The following is a 13,287-nucleotide window of genomic DNA, read 5'->3' as shown; positions in this document are numbered from 1 at the left end:
AGTACCGGAATCAGGTGGTCAGGCTCGTTGACTTGGTTTGATGTCATCGTATCCAATTGCGTAGATCGATGCTCATGATGTCTATCACATGATTGTCTGGTGCAGACTCGATAATTTACAGACCGCCGTCATATAGCTGAAATATTGCTGAGTGCGGCGTTAAGCAACAAACAAACAGTAGATTTCCCCACAGACACACAATTATTTTGTTTCAGTTCCTGGTTGACGGACGGATGCACAAGCACTGAAGTTAACGAGTCCTTCACAAGATGTGACTGCAACCACCTCACCAACTTCGCCATTCTGATGAGCCCAGGCAGGACTGTGGTACAAGCTTTTAATTAAGTTGTTATTCTCAGCCCTTAACAAAGTACAGCTGAGGTTCATGTGCTGTTCAGTTAATGGATTATGCTTCCATTGCACGCATGTAATCATGCATAGTTCATCAGCATTTAAACAGAAAAAATGAAACGTCAAACCCAGAGAATAATCAGTGTTGAAAATTATATGAATGGATCTCTGAAAGTCATTGATGACACCAGGTGTTCGCGAAAGGATCAGCACAATGAAATCCCGTTTGTCCGGGTTTACAATAGAGAAATAAAGGGACATTAGAATCAAGGGCGGGTCATTTGATTTCTAGGGGTGGGTTGGTGTTGTTTTTGTTTGTTTTCTATGGTAAACCCGGACAAGGTCTTAATTTTGTGTAAATAAAATACAGCCTCGTTCTGCTGAACAAAAAGCCTAAATAAAAGTCTCAACCGTAATATGGCCATCCTCATCAATACGGAGCATTTCGTGAGCAACGCCATAATCTTTGACACCGAGGCATGAGCATGATAGACAGTATGCTAGACAGTATGATAGACAATATGCTAGACTGTATGATAGACAGTATGCTAGAATGTATGATAGACATTATGCTAGACAGCATGATAGACAGTATGCTAGACTGAATTATAGACATTATGCTAGACTGTATGATAGACAGTATGCTAGACTGTATAATAGACAGTATGCTAGACAGTATGATAGACAATATGCTAGACTGTATGATAGACAGTATGCTAGAATGTATGATAGACATTATGCTAGACAGCATGATAGACAGTATGCTAGACTGTATTATAGACATTATGCTAGACTGTATGATAGACAGTATGCTAGACTGTATAATAGATAGTATGCTAGAATGTATGATAGACATTATGCTAGACAGCATGATAGACAGTATGCTAGATTGCATGATAGACAGTATGCTAGACTGTATGATAGATAGTATGCTAGAATGTATGATAGACAGTATGCTAGAATGTATGATAGACAGTATGCTAGAATGTATGATAGACATTATGATAGACAGCATGATAGAGATTATGCTAGACTGTATTATAGACATTATGCTAGACTGTATGATAGACATTATGCTAGACTGTATGATAGACAGTATGCTAGACAGCATGCTAGACTGTATGATAGACAGTACGCTAGACAGTATGCTAGACTGTATGATAGACAGTATGATAGACAGCATGATAGACAGTATGCTAGACTGTATGCTAGACAGTATAGTAGACTGTATGATAGACAGTATGACAGACAGCAAGATGGACAGTATGATAGTCAGCACGATATACAGTATGATAGACAGTATGTTAGGCTGTATGCTAGACAGTATGCTAGACTGTATGATAGACAGTATGCTAGACTGTATGCTAGACAGTATGCTAGACTGTATGATAGACAGTATGATAGACAGTATGCTAGACGGTATGATAAACAGTATGCTAGACTGTATGATAGACAGTATGCTAGACAGCATGATAGACAGTATGCTAGACTGTATGATTGAAAGTATTATAGACAGCATGGTAGACCTAATCATAGACAGCATGATAGACATTTAGATAGACGGCATGATAGACAGTATGATAGACAGTATGATAGACTGTATGATAGACCGTATGATAGACATCACGATAGACAGTATGATAAACAGCACGATAGACAGTATGATAGACAGTATGCTAGACTGTATGATAGACAACAGTATAGACAGTATGATAGAATGTATGACAGACAGTATGCTAGACTGTATGCAACATAGAAAATACATGAAACAAAATGTTAATACAGTTTGCACGCGGAGTTGCCTGTCGGTATAACGTACAAACAAGAAAGAGTTTCGGGACGATGTCACATAGCATAATATTATCAGGAATATGAACTTGGTGTTTATCTTTCCAGCCTGAGGAAGACCTGAACGTACTGAAGATTATCTCCATAGTAGGCTGTTCCCTGTCTATCCTGGGCTGTGTGGTGACAGTGCTGACACACGTGTGTTTGTGGAGGTAGGGGGCGCTGTGTTTACTTTACTGCCAGTGTATGAAACATCCATGCTATAAGTGATACTACACTGACAACTGATGATGCTTTCAGACAGGAGCTGTCACTATTCTGTTGTAATAAAAAGCAATATTGTAATTGTAATAATTGCAAGACAGGATATTTTAAGCATTTGGTATACAATTGTGACGAGGAATCTTGGAAGTTTATATATTATGTATCATTTTTGTTCTTTAAAAGATACTTAATCAGTATGATGCTAAGTTTGCTTGATGTACCAATGAGAGTGTAATAATGCTGAATGCGGCACTCACTCACTCACTCACTACGTGTACCCCGCCGAATATCAATATTTCAATAAACGGCATAAAACTACACTCACACACATATCATTTACTCTATGCAGCTATGTCCGTTCCTCCAAGTCCGTCATCCTGCTGAACCTTTGCGTGGCGTTGACCTGCGCCTACAGCGTCTTCCTGGCTGGCGTGGAGCGGACGGAGAACAAGGTGATGGAGATGCAGTATTAAAAAGTCTAACATGATACTGGCTTTGGAAAAATACCTGTCAGGGAATAGATATACATAACACTAAAACTATATTGTATTTTGCGAACCTTTTATGACCATTCAACACAATGATAGAAGTGCTTGTTCCAAGTGAATTCGATGTAGAAACAAAGGATGATTAGTTCATGTCTGTACCGTATAATATAATTCTTAAAATAGGTTGATACGTGTGCTTCACTACTTAAACGAACTTCCGACACTATGTATATCTCAGCGAGATTTAGTATGAGCCAAGGTCACACTATTTCCCCCGTCTCATTACAAGGAACGCCATATTAACATTTTTTTCAACGTATGGAATTTAAATGCTATTGATCACAATTACATGGTCATTAGTTTCCTTCCTTCTTGTTTCCAGGCCGTGTGTACAGCCGTGGCGGCCATGTTGCACTACTTCTTCCTGGCAGCCTTCTCCCTCATGTTTGCCCAGGGTGTAGACATCACCCTTCAGGTGGTGCATGTCTTCAGGGAGCCTTCCAAGCTGAAGATCGTGCTGCCTCTAGCCTGGGGTAAGCATGAACCACCAAGCCATGGATCTTTACAGTACATTTTCATTACAGTATACTGCTTGTCTGGACATCCCAAATGATACAAGGCGTTATCGTTCTGATATGTAGGCCAAGACGACATTTCGGCGGTGATTTATTCTAACCATAATGCGCCACCGTAATGTAGGCTAATCGTTATGCTTAATATATATAGAATATCATAAATTATAAAAAATCTCAAGGTATTTGAGTTGGCCACATAGTTTTTGAAACGGAAATACCATGTCGGTCGTGTATTCAGGAATATATTTATTTAATTGTCAAATCAGTTATACTATATGTTTATGTTATACAACTAAGACAAAATTGTTATGGATGAGCAACTTCTTTATTACAATTGGGCGACGTTTCGGTGTAGATTCTAACACCGTTATCAAGCAAATGATGTGACGGTGTTAGAATCTACACCGAAACGTCGCCCAATTGTAATAAAGAAGTTGCTCATCCATAACAATTTTGTCTTAGTTACCATTCCAACTTCTAAAGGCCACTCAAAGAAGTTATATGTTATATAACCTTCTCAACCTGCCCCAACAGGTGTGCCAGCAGTTATAGTGGGTATTACTCTGGGGGTCACCAGGCTGGAGGGATACGGAAATGACCAGTTGTGAGTTTGACACGTTATTATCATTACTGACAACTGTTAATAATACCAAACTATGACTTTGATGCACGAGTACTGAGTATTGACATTAATAAATAGAATAAGTCTGTGTCATCTATTCTTTTGTAAGGAAACCAACACGAATGTCTGCTTTGAGGATGACGTTACGGACGACAAACTATTTGTTTTATGTTAAATGATGTAATTTAGAAACAGTTGTCATTGGCAGTGTTGCTGTTTCAGCTGCTGGTTGACTGTGACAGACGGTGTGCTCTATGCCTTCGTTGGACCAGTTCTCTTTGTCGTACTTGTAAGGAACACTTCAAACATATAAACCAGAATGAGACAATCACAGCGTAAATACTTAGCTAGTTTTGATTTTCGTAAATACCTGAAATGCCAAAATGACTTAAGAATGATATGAAGCTATTATTATACTGGCCGATTATTCTGTACATAGATGACATGCATGCTAGAAGATTATCAATCCATCATATGTCACATCATCATCATAATCGTCATCGTCATCGTCATCACCACTATTATTATACAGATTAAATAAATAAATGCAGCAAAGAAGGTTTGGGTGATCCTGGCACAGTCAGGCTGGTTAGGCTCATTAACAGCTCAGGGCCCTTGCCCCCTCTACACGCAGCCCGACAGCGAATGGGACTTCTCACAGGAAGCGCTGCCTAGTATAAACCATCAAGACCATTGTGAAGAATGTGAAGACTCACCATCACTGCAGTCTTTTGCAGTACCCAGAAGGGCTGTATTCCAGGCAGCAAAAACGGATAATCTCCCAATGTCCCTCCTCCTCCTCCTCCTCCTCATCATCATCATCGTTATCTTCATCATCATCATCATCATCATGATTATTATTATTGTTGTTGTTGTCATTGTTACTTTATACAGGCTAACTCCGTGATAATCATAATCATCCTACGGGCGCTGTGTTCAACAAAGTTGATGGTTACTAAGAGAAGGAGAGAGAGGGCTACGTGAGTGACCATGTTTTAATCACTTCTGATTTAAGGTTCTTATGCTCGAAAGCGCCTTCCATAGTTTTACCTGATCTTGTTAACTGCAATCGTCTCCAATAAATATGGCATAAATAGAGGATATTTGTCGTGTTATATGAGTGGCGCACAACGGCTTTGTCAGTTCAACGCAATATTATTGCGGGAGTTGATTTATTATCGCTCCTATAGTCGCACATTTAGTGACCTAATACTGGGTTTTGTTCCACATTGTTGACATATCTTTTACAATACACCGAACAGCCCATCAGCCATGTTTGACCAAAGGGGGACAACTCTGTTATAGCGGCATCGCCATTTTCATGTATGATGCCTATGGAATGTGTGTTTTACGTCACTTCCTGTTATGAATTATGAACCTTTATGCAGATGAGTGAGTGAGTTAAACATATAAAGTCACATCGGCGATCTTTCAGACATATCGTGACTGTAAATTGTTATAAATTAATAATATATTTGGACTTTATAAAAACCTGTTAACAACATAACCAACAAAAGATGACCTCTGTCGGTTCAAAAGGGATCCTCCAAACAAGTTTGTCTGGTTGTTGTTTAACGCCGCAATGAGCAATATCCCAGTTATATGACGGTCTGTACATAATCGAGTCTGGATCAGACAATCCAGTGATCATGGCATCATTGGTATCAATCCACACAATTTGGATACGATGAGTTGCATCAACCAGGTCAGCGAGCCTGACCACCCGATCCCGTTAGTCGCCTCTTAGGACAAGCATAGTCGGCTTTTACAGCAAGCATGGGCTGCTGATTACCTATTCTAGTCGGATCTTCACGGGTTTCCAAAAAAGTAGGGTATTTTCTACCCGAGTACAAACATTCAATAACTTTTTATAAACAAGCCCCTTGAAGATCCTAACAAGTATAGGTCTTCAGCAACTAATGCTTGTCGTAAGAGGCGACTAACGGGATCGGGAGGTCGGGCTCACTGACTTGGTTGATGCATGTCATCGTATCCTATTTAATTATCTTGATCGATGCTTATGATGTCAATCTCTGGATTGTCAGGTCCAGACTCGATTACTGACAGACCACCGTCATATGACTGGAATATTGCTGAGTGCGGCGTGAAACAACAAACAAACAAATAAATCGTTTGAACACGTTATATAGGTTTGCTTACAAAAAATAGCCGTGACATTCCGCAGCGAGTCCTGTTTTCGTTCAAACGATGACACATTGTGCTTGTAACTAACTCCCTGAGTAATGGAGATTTCACGATTGTTACTAGTGGCGTTGTTATTTTGATCGCGAAAACAATATGTTGACATGGAATAGTCAAATAACAAGAACCATGACTTATTACTAGACACAGTATGACAATATATTTGCCAATTCCCCGATAACTAACTTTCGTTTCAAGGTATCAGGAGAGGTTTTGATTCTGGTTGCTGTAAGTAACGGTGAATATGTGCGATTGTCCAATCAGTGCCACATTGATTTCGCCGAAAGTAATGTAACCATTATCGAATGAATATTTTAATGAAACAGAATAAAAACAGCATGCCAGATAGATACAATGAACACTCTTTACAAACAAAATGGGTCATAAGAGGACTAATTTGTGTACTTCAGTACGGATATTTTCACAGCCAAAATATCCACTTCCCGACGGACAAAAATGCACAGCAAATTTGACATCCCCGAATTGAAAATTCATTTGCCCCGGTCGTTGGGCAATGGAATTTTTGAACCCCTATTGAACCGTTGTGGACAACATGCATGGCTACCCATATCACGTGACTAACTTTCATAAGATCCCGTTACCCCTCTTTCAGGACAACGGTTCGAAGCCTGTGTGTTCTGATGCCAGTTCTCGGTGTTGCGTGGGTGTGTGGTGTTCTGGCCATCAACAACTACACCGTTATCTTCCAGTATCTCTTTGCCAGCTTCAATTCCTTGCAGGTAGTGGCCATCGGTTCATAGGAACAATTTGAGATCTTTATACATATGTATTATGTTATACAAAACTCTCACAAAACTCTCACACACGGTATACAAGGTAAGTGACGATATTCTCGCAGTTCAAGACAAAAGTCCTTAATCCTTATAAAGTTCCGGCGGGACAATAAAGTGCCTTAAACATATGTCGAAACAATTGATGTCCAGTTACGTCAGGACGCGACAGTGCTGAAAGATGACAAATGTATGGTTTGGAATACTGTAAACGGCATGCTTTGGAGACACTAAATATGCAAAAAATGTAAACTTTAAAGATTTTACATCATATCCAAATGTCATATTCTCGCTTTCTCGAATTTTCAGAAAACGTGAAAAATACACGTGAATGCAAGATCGCGAGATCGAGAACGAAATACTTTCTCTCACTGTTTGCACACGATTGCTGATTTCCAGGTCGAAGTCATGAAAATGCGAGAAGACGAGAGTGTCTCTTTCAGTATTTCATAACAATATCAAACTTTGAAGGGTTTTTTCCATAGCGTTTTTCGCTATTCACATTGTTCGTTACTATCACATCACAGTCTGGGACGAGCCAATTGATAGTAAAACGCTAGTACACATTAAAACTTTAATAAGAGAATAGTTTTAAGGTTTCTGTTTCTAACATCACTTTACGATAAAAAAGAAAAAGATCATAATTAATTGAACCTGTGAGGACAAGTGTTCACGAACTGCCTTTGCAGTGAATATCTTTGAATATAGGGTTAACGTTTAAATGGTGAATGGAATGTTGACGTGCCTAATTCTGGCACCCTTTTAATGTTAAAAATAGTTATCCTAATAGTTAAAATGAATTTATTTTTCAGGGATTCCTGATTTTCATAATGCACTGCCTTTTCAACAGAGCGGTAAGTATAATTATTAAGAAGATTTCGAACATATATTTTTGGCATAATTACAGGCTTCTAACGTGAATCAGGTATATTTTTTACGTGGTATATTTTATTGGTGGCTAGTTTGAGTCATAGACCATGCTACTGGTTTGACCAAATTGATCTTGGATGGATATTCCTAGCGTTGCCATTCGCATCGTGTGTGTGTGTGTGTCATTCGAGTGTTTGTGTTTGTGTGTGCGTGCGTGCGTGCGTGCGTGCGTGCGTGCGTGCGTGCGTGCGTGCGAGCCTGTGTGTGTGTGTGTATGTAATAAATACCATCTTTTTTTGGTATGACGCGGCCAGGGATCGAACCCCCGACTTCTACTCTTCGGACAGACCCACTAGGCCACGGAGGCGGTGTCGGTGGCAAATGGGTTCAAAATTTATTATAATAGGATGTAGATGATAGAGTGGATAAACGGGGGTGTTTAAGCCCTTCATCCTCATTACGCCAACACGCCTTGATGTAACACAATACTATTCAACGTGGGGGTCAAACAACGCAGTTATTCTGGTAAGATGCTTAAGAGAATACGGAAATGTATTAAAGAAGTGACAAAGATGTGGGTATGATGTATGACGTACTTGTGTTTTTTCAGATAATCGACGGGGTGCGAAAGGCGAAAGCTCGCTACGAAACCAACAAAACAACATCAAAATCGCTACCTGATTCACGGAATAATTGGAAGGTAGGCCATGCAACTTAAAACAATTTCTAAATAGTTTTATTTTTGTGAACATTGTTGACCAATCGATACAGACTGGCACTCATATTTTGATTTTGTGTTTTCTCCAGTATGAAGAAAAACCGAAGAATCAAAAGGAAATGACAGGTAATTGGAATCACAGTTTTTCTCAAGAATTTGGGAACAGAATGTATGCTTTTTTCAAGCCATTCAAATACATGTCTATTGTTGTGATCTGATAAAAGATTGCCGCCTACGTGGTATAGTGGGGAGCGGAAGGTCCGGGTTCGATCCCAAGCCGAAACATACTAAAAGACGTTAAAAGATGGTCCTTATTACCCTTTCTGGCGCTCGGCATAAATGGGCTAAAACAGGGAATGGTCGGCTCGGAGTCAGTATACTGTATACACGTCGCTATATAAGCGCAATAATCTTGGACGCGACGTTAAGCCTAATTTCACCTCACTTTACCTGATAAAAACATTGTATTATGTATTGTGTATAAAATATCCAGTAACGCTTAAGCTATCAAATAGACACTCAGCTAAAACTGCCAACAAGTGAGTGAGTGAGTGATTACGGTTTTACGCCGCTTTTAGCACTATTCCAGCAATATCACGGCGGGGGACACCAGAAATGGGCTTCACACATTGTACCCATGTCGGGGATCGAACCCGGGTCTTCGGCGTGACGAGCGAACGCTTTAACCACTAGGCTAACCCACCGCCCCTACGGACATAAAGAGATGGATGGATTGGTAATCGTTCTCCAGTTACACAGTGACACCCCACTAAGCTAATCGAATATTTGTCTGGGAAATCCATAATTCGAGACAAGCGGAGTGCCAATATTACGAAATAGTGTCTATCAGGTTTCTCCGGGACAATAAAGTGATATCGCCTTAAACGCTATTTCGATATGATGTAGTTCGACGTAACGACGTTTTATTTTACTTCCGTTCGCTTATGATATGTCATCAGTATAGATGTTCAATGTTTGAATGTTTGCCAGAGATTCCTACCGACTACGACTCCGTCTCCGACTCCGACTCCTACTCCGACGACCAGTCTGACAAGGCGTCGGCACTGAGGTTGAAGAAGATGTCGCAAGACAACGACGCCTGGCAGAAAGCTGCATACAACAACAGGGCGTACCTGCCGCGCCCCCAGGTGCGACTGGAGGAGCAGATGATGCCGAGTCAGGTTTGTATTGTTTGTTTGTTGTTTGGCTCAGCAATAGTCCGGTTGAATGACCTGACCATCTTGTAAACAATATTGAGAGGAATGATTCACGCCAGGTTATTATGACACGCAAGTAACCGAGACGGACCACCCGATCCATTAGGTCGCCTCTTACGATCAGTTGCTGAAGACCTATTCTCATCGAGTCAGGCGGCACGTTTGGCCCAGTCGCCCAAGGTGCCGCAATTCGCTGTGCAGAGTTTCGTCCCTTGGGCACGCCAGAAACCTATGGTTATGTTGTCTACTCTCGTTGCGCCCCGATTATGCTTCGAGGTGTACATGTGTCAGCACCATACTCGTGCTCGTAGGTTTCAGCAAAGTGGTAAATGTCTGAGACAATTTCCGATATCCGCCACCCTGTCAAGGCTGGAATATTGCTAAAAACGGCATAAACTCAGCTCACACCATACATATGAAGTGACACCCTACATATTGATACACCGTTCTGTTCGAGTGACCGTTTTATCCGACTGTCACCGTGACACCGTTCCCTACCAGTGACCGTTTGACCTGACTGTCACAGTGACACCGTTCCCTACCAGTGACTGTTTGATATGACTGTCACAGTGACACCGTTCCCTACCAGTGACCTTTTGATCTTACTGTCATTGTGACACCGTTCCCTACCAGTGACCTTTTGATCTTACTGTCATTGTGACACCGTTCCCTATCAGTGACTGTTTGACCTGACTGATATTGTGACACCGTTCCCTACCAGTGACAGTTTGACCTGACTGTCATTGTGACACCGTTCCCTACCAGTGACCGTTTGATCTTACTGTCATTGTGACACCGTTCCCTTGTGACTGCCATTTCAATTTTCATATATTTCCAGGATTATTCAGAGAGTTCCGGGGACAACATCGAGGAATGTTTTCCAGACTATCCAGCAGAACAAACTTACAGAAATCCTGTTTTCATAGGCAACGATGACGACAACGAACCTGCCGTTTTGAAGATAGCCAGACCTTCGTATAAGACTCACTTATAGACAGATGGCCTTTACGGCGCTGCAAGTACACACACTACGTTGGGAGAATGACCCGATCATCGTTTAAGTCTTCTTTGATTATCGATGACCTGACATATGGTCAGGCTGGATGTCTCCTTTCAATGGAGCTTAAAAGTCACACTTCGGGTTATTGTTACAGGGTATTATTAAGGGATTATGTAAACATATAGTTTATAACGTATAATGTTGTTTAAAGTCGCCGTCGGTGCTATTCAAGCTATATCACGGCTTCTTGTAAGTGAGGTGAGGTGAGGTAAAATGGGGTTTAACGTCGCGTCCAAGATTATTGCACTTATATAGCGACGTGCATGTACGAGTGTGTGTTTGTGTGGCTGCTTGTACTAGTCCGGACTGATGCCGATTTATAGTGCTAGCTCACTGAGATACCATGCCGCAGTTTAACATGAATACCCCACTCAGACACAGTATACTGACTCCGAGCCGACCAGTCCTTGTTTTAGCCCCTCAATGCCGAGCGCCAGACAGGGTAACAACAAGTACCATATCTTAACGTCTTTTGGTATGACGCGGCCAGGGATCGAACCCCGGACCTTCCGCTCTCCATGCGGAAGCTCTACCACTAGACCACGGAGGCGGTCCCTTCTTGTAAGTAATCGAGTAGCGACTAGGCCATGGTGTACGGTGACTTGCAGCCAAGTCACAGAGCCAGACCACCCGATCCCCATTATAATCGGCTCATATACATGTACACTGCCGGGCAAAAGAAAGTACACACCCATGTTTGGTGTTGGCTAAAAATGAAACAAACAAGAAATGGTTATTCGATAGTGATGTATTTGATACGGGTATCATAGGTGATATTGGGCATTAAGTTTATGATGTTTCAGCGACTTTTTTTCAGCCCGTTAACGATTGTAATTTTGCGATCAAATCTAATTTTCTTGTGTACGCTTTCTTTTGCCCTGCAGTTTAGGATATCGGATAAATGTGTTTGTCTAAAATATCATTGTCATCAACAGATTGGTGTCTCAGTACAATGTATATTTTCTTAGATTTTATTTGTTTGTTTGTTGTTCAGCAATAATCCATGTATACTACGGCGGTCTGTAAATAATCGAGTCATGACAATCCAGTGATTGATATCACGAGCATCGATCCACGCAATTGGGATACGATGACATGCACAAACCAAGTCAGCGAGCCTGACCACCCGATCCCGTTAGTCGCCTCTTACGACAACCACAGTCGCCTTTTACGGCAACCATGGGTTGCTGAAGACCTATTCTAACCCGGATCTTTACGAGCCACATTTTCTCAGATAATGCACCTTTGTCAATAACCTTTGTGTACTTGATGATAGTGCTGATGGGAGCATGTATTTCAATCACGTTAAAACTGTTGATGACTTGTGACACATCTCGTGTTATCAAAACAAATGCTTGAAAAACGACTGCACATTATATGACTACATATACAACTGTAAGCCTAAAATGTTTATGTGTATTTATTTTTTGTGATATACATGACATAAAATCATTTGCTCAGTATGGTGGTGTTATCATTACAATGACCAGTGATGTAACATCCCCCAATCTATGCTAAGCTGGACCCTGCTCTTCACATGGTGTCCAAAAACCTATTCAAATCATAAATAATTTGAGGATTTTAAATGTCTTCCATTCAATATTGCCCAATAAGGAAAGGTACTTGTATAGTAACTGTAATTGAAAACAACGTATAATGTGCTTCAGTTGTCTCAAAATGGTCCTCTTTGAACTATGGATAATAATCATCGAAAAACAGAATATGCCATTTCATTTATCTTATCCATATTGCTCGTGATCTGTTGGATTATAACAATGTTCATCTGTCAAGAGAGTCAGTGGGACCTACAGTACATGTTTTGTGGTACAATGTCACTGACGTTGTTGGGATAAGAGTGGCACGAGGACATACACTTAATGTTCTGCGCCATGATATCGTAAGGTATGTTTGGGCTAAGGTTAGCTGTAGGACCTACAGTTAGTGTGTTGTGGTACAATGTCACTGACGTTGTTGGGATAAGAGTGGCACGAGGACATACACTTAATGTTCTGCGCCATGATATCGGTAGGTATGTTTGGGCTAAGGTTAGCAGTAGGACCTACAGTTAGTGTGTTGTGGTGTGCTCTCATGGGATAATGTGGCAATATGACGTACAGTTAATGCTTTCTATGGCATGATATCACTGACATGGTTGGACAAGAGTAGGGCCTACACTTATTATATAATAATGTATTAAATGATATTATTTAATAGAACCAACTTAGATTTGATAGTAATCTCCAGGTATCAATTTTGTCATACATAAAACAGGGACTGGTTCCTTTAAAATATGTACACTATCAAACATGGTTTTTGTATGAATCTTACGAGTGCATGTTTG

The 13,287-nt window shown here is 40.7% G+C and overlaps 1 protein-coding gene across 9 annotated transcripts in view; it reads left to right on the top strand.

Moving 5' to 3' along the window:
* The window catches only part of LOC124140088 (serine-rich adhesin for platelets-like), a 44,774-nt gene extending 33,594 nt beyond the window's left edge, over positions 1-11,180 (top strand). For all 9 annotated transcript variants that reach the window (XM_048384646.1, XM_048384649.1, XM_048384644.1 and 6 more), the window contains 13 exons: positions 216-327; positions 2,248-2,351; positions 2,753-2,855; positions 3,274-3,424; positions 4,001-4,070; positions 4,311-4,377; positions 4,983-5,068; positions 6,904-7,030; positions 7,894-7,935; positions 8,562-8,651; positions 8,759-8,795; positions 9,660-9,850; positions 10,725-11,180. In XM_048384646.1, coding sequence (XP_048240603.1) covers positions 216-327; positions 2,248-2,351; positions 2,753-2,855; positions 3,274-3,424; positions 4,001-4,070; positions 4,311-4,377; positions 4,983-5,068; positions 6,904-7,030; positions 7,894-7,935; positions 8,562-8,651; positions 8,759-8,795; positions 9,660-9,850; positions 10,725-10,880 — 1,336 coding nt within the window. In that variant the 3' untranslated portion in view covers positions 10,881-11,180. The remainder of the gene's footprint in view (positions 1-215; positions 328-2,247; positions 2,352-2,752; positions 2,856-3,273; positions 3,425-4,000; positions 4,071-4,310; positions 4,378-4,982; positions 5,069-6,903; positions 7,031-7,893; positions 7,936-8,561; positions 8,652-8,758; positions 8,796-9,659; positions 9,851-10,724) is intronic.
* The last annotated feature ends 2,107 nt before the right edge of the window (positions 11,181-13,287 follow it).

Source organism: Haliotis rufescens, unplaced genomic scaffold (assembly GCF_023055435.1).
Source record: "Haliotis rufescens isolate VD_foot unplaced genomic scaffold, xgHalRufe1.0.p SCAF_5, whole genome shotgun sequence".
NCBI classification, from domain to species: Eukaryota; Metazoa; Mollusca; class Gastropoda; order Lepetellida; family Haliotidae; genus Haliotis; species Haliotis rufescens.
Note: the sequence above shows the minus strand (reverse complement) of the source record. Positions and strands in the feature narration are given on the sequence as shown.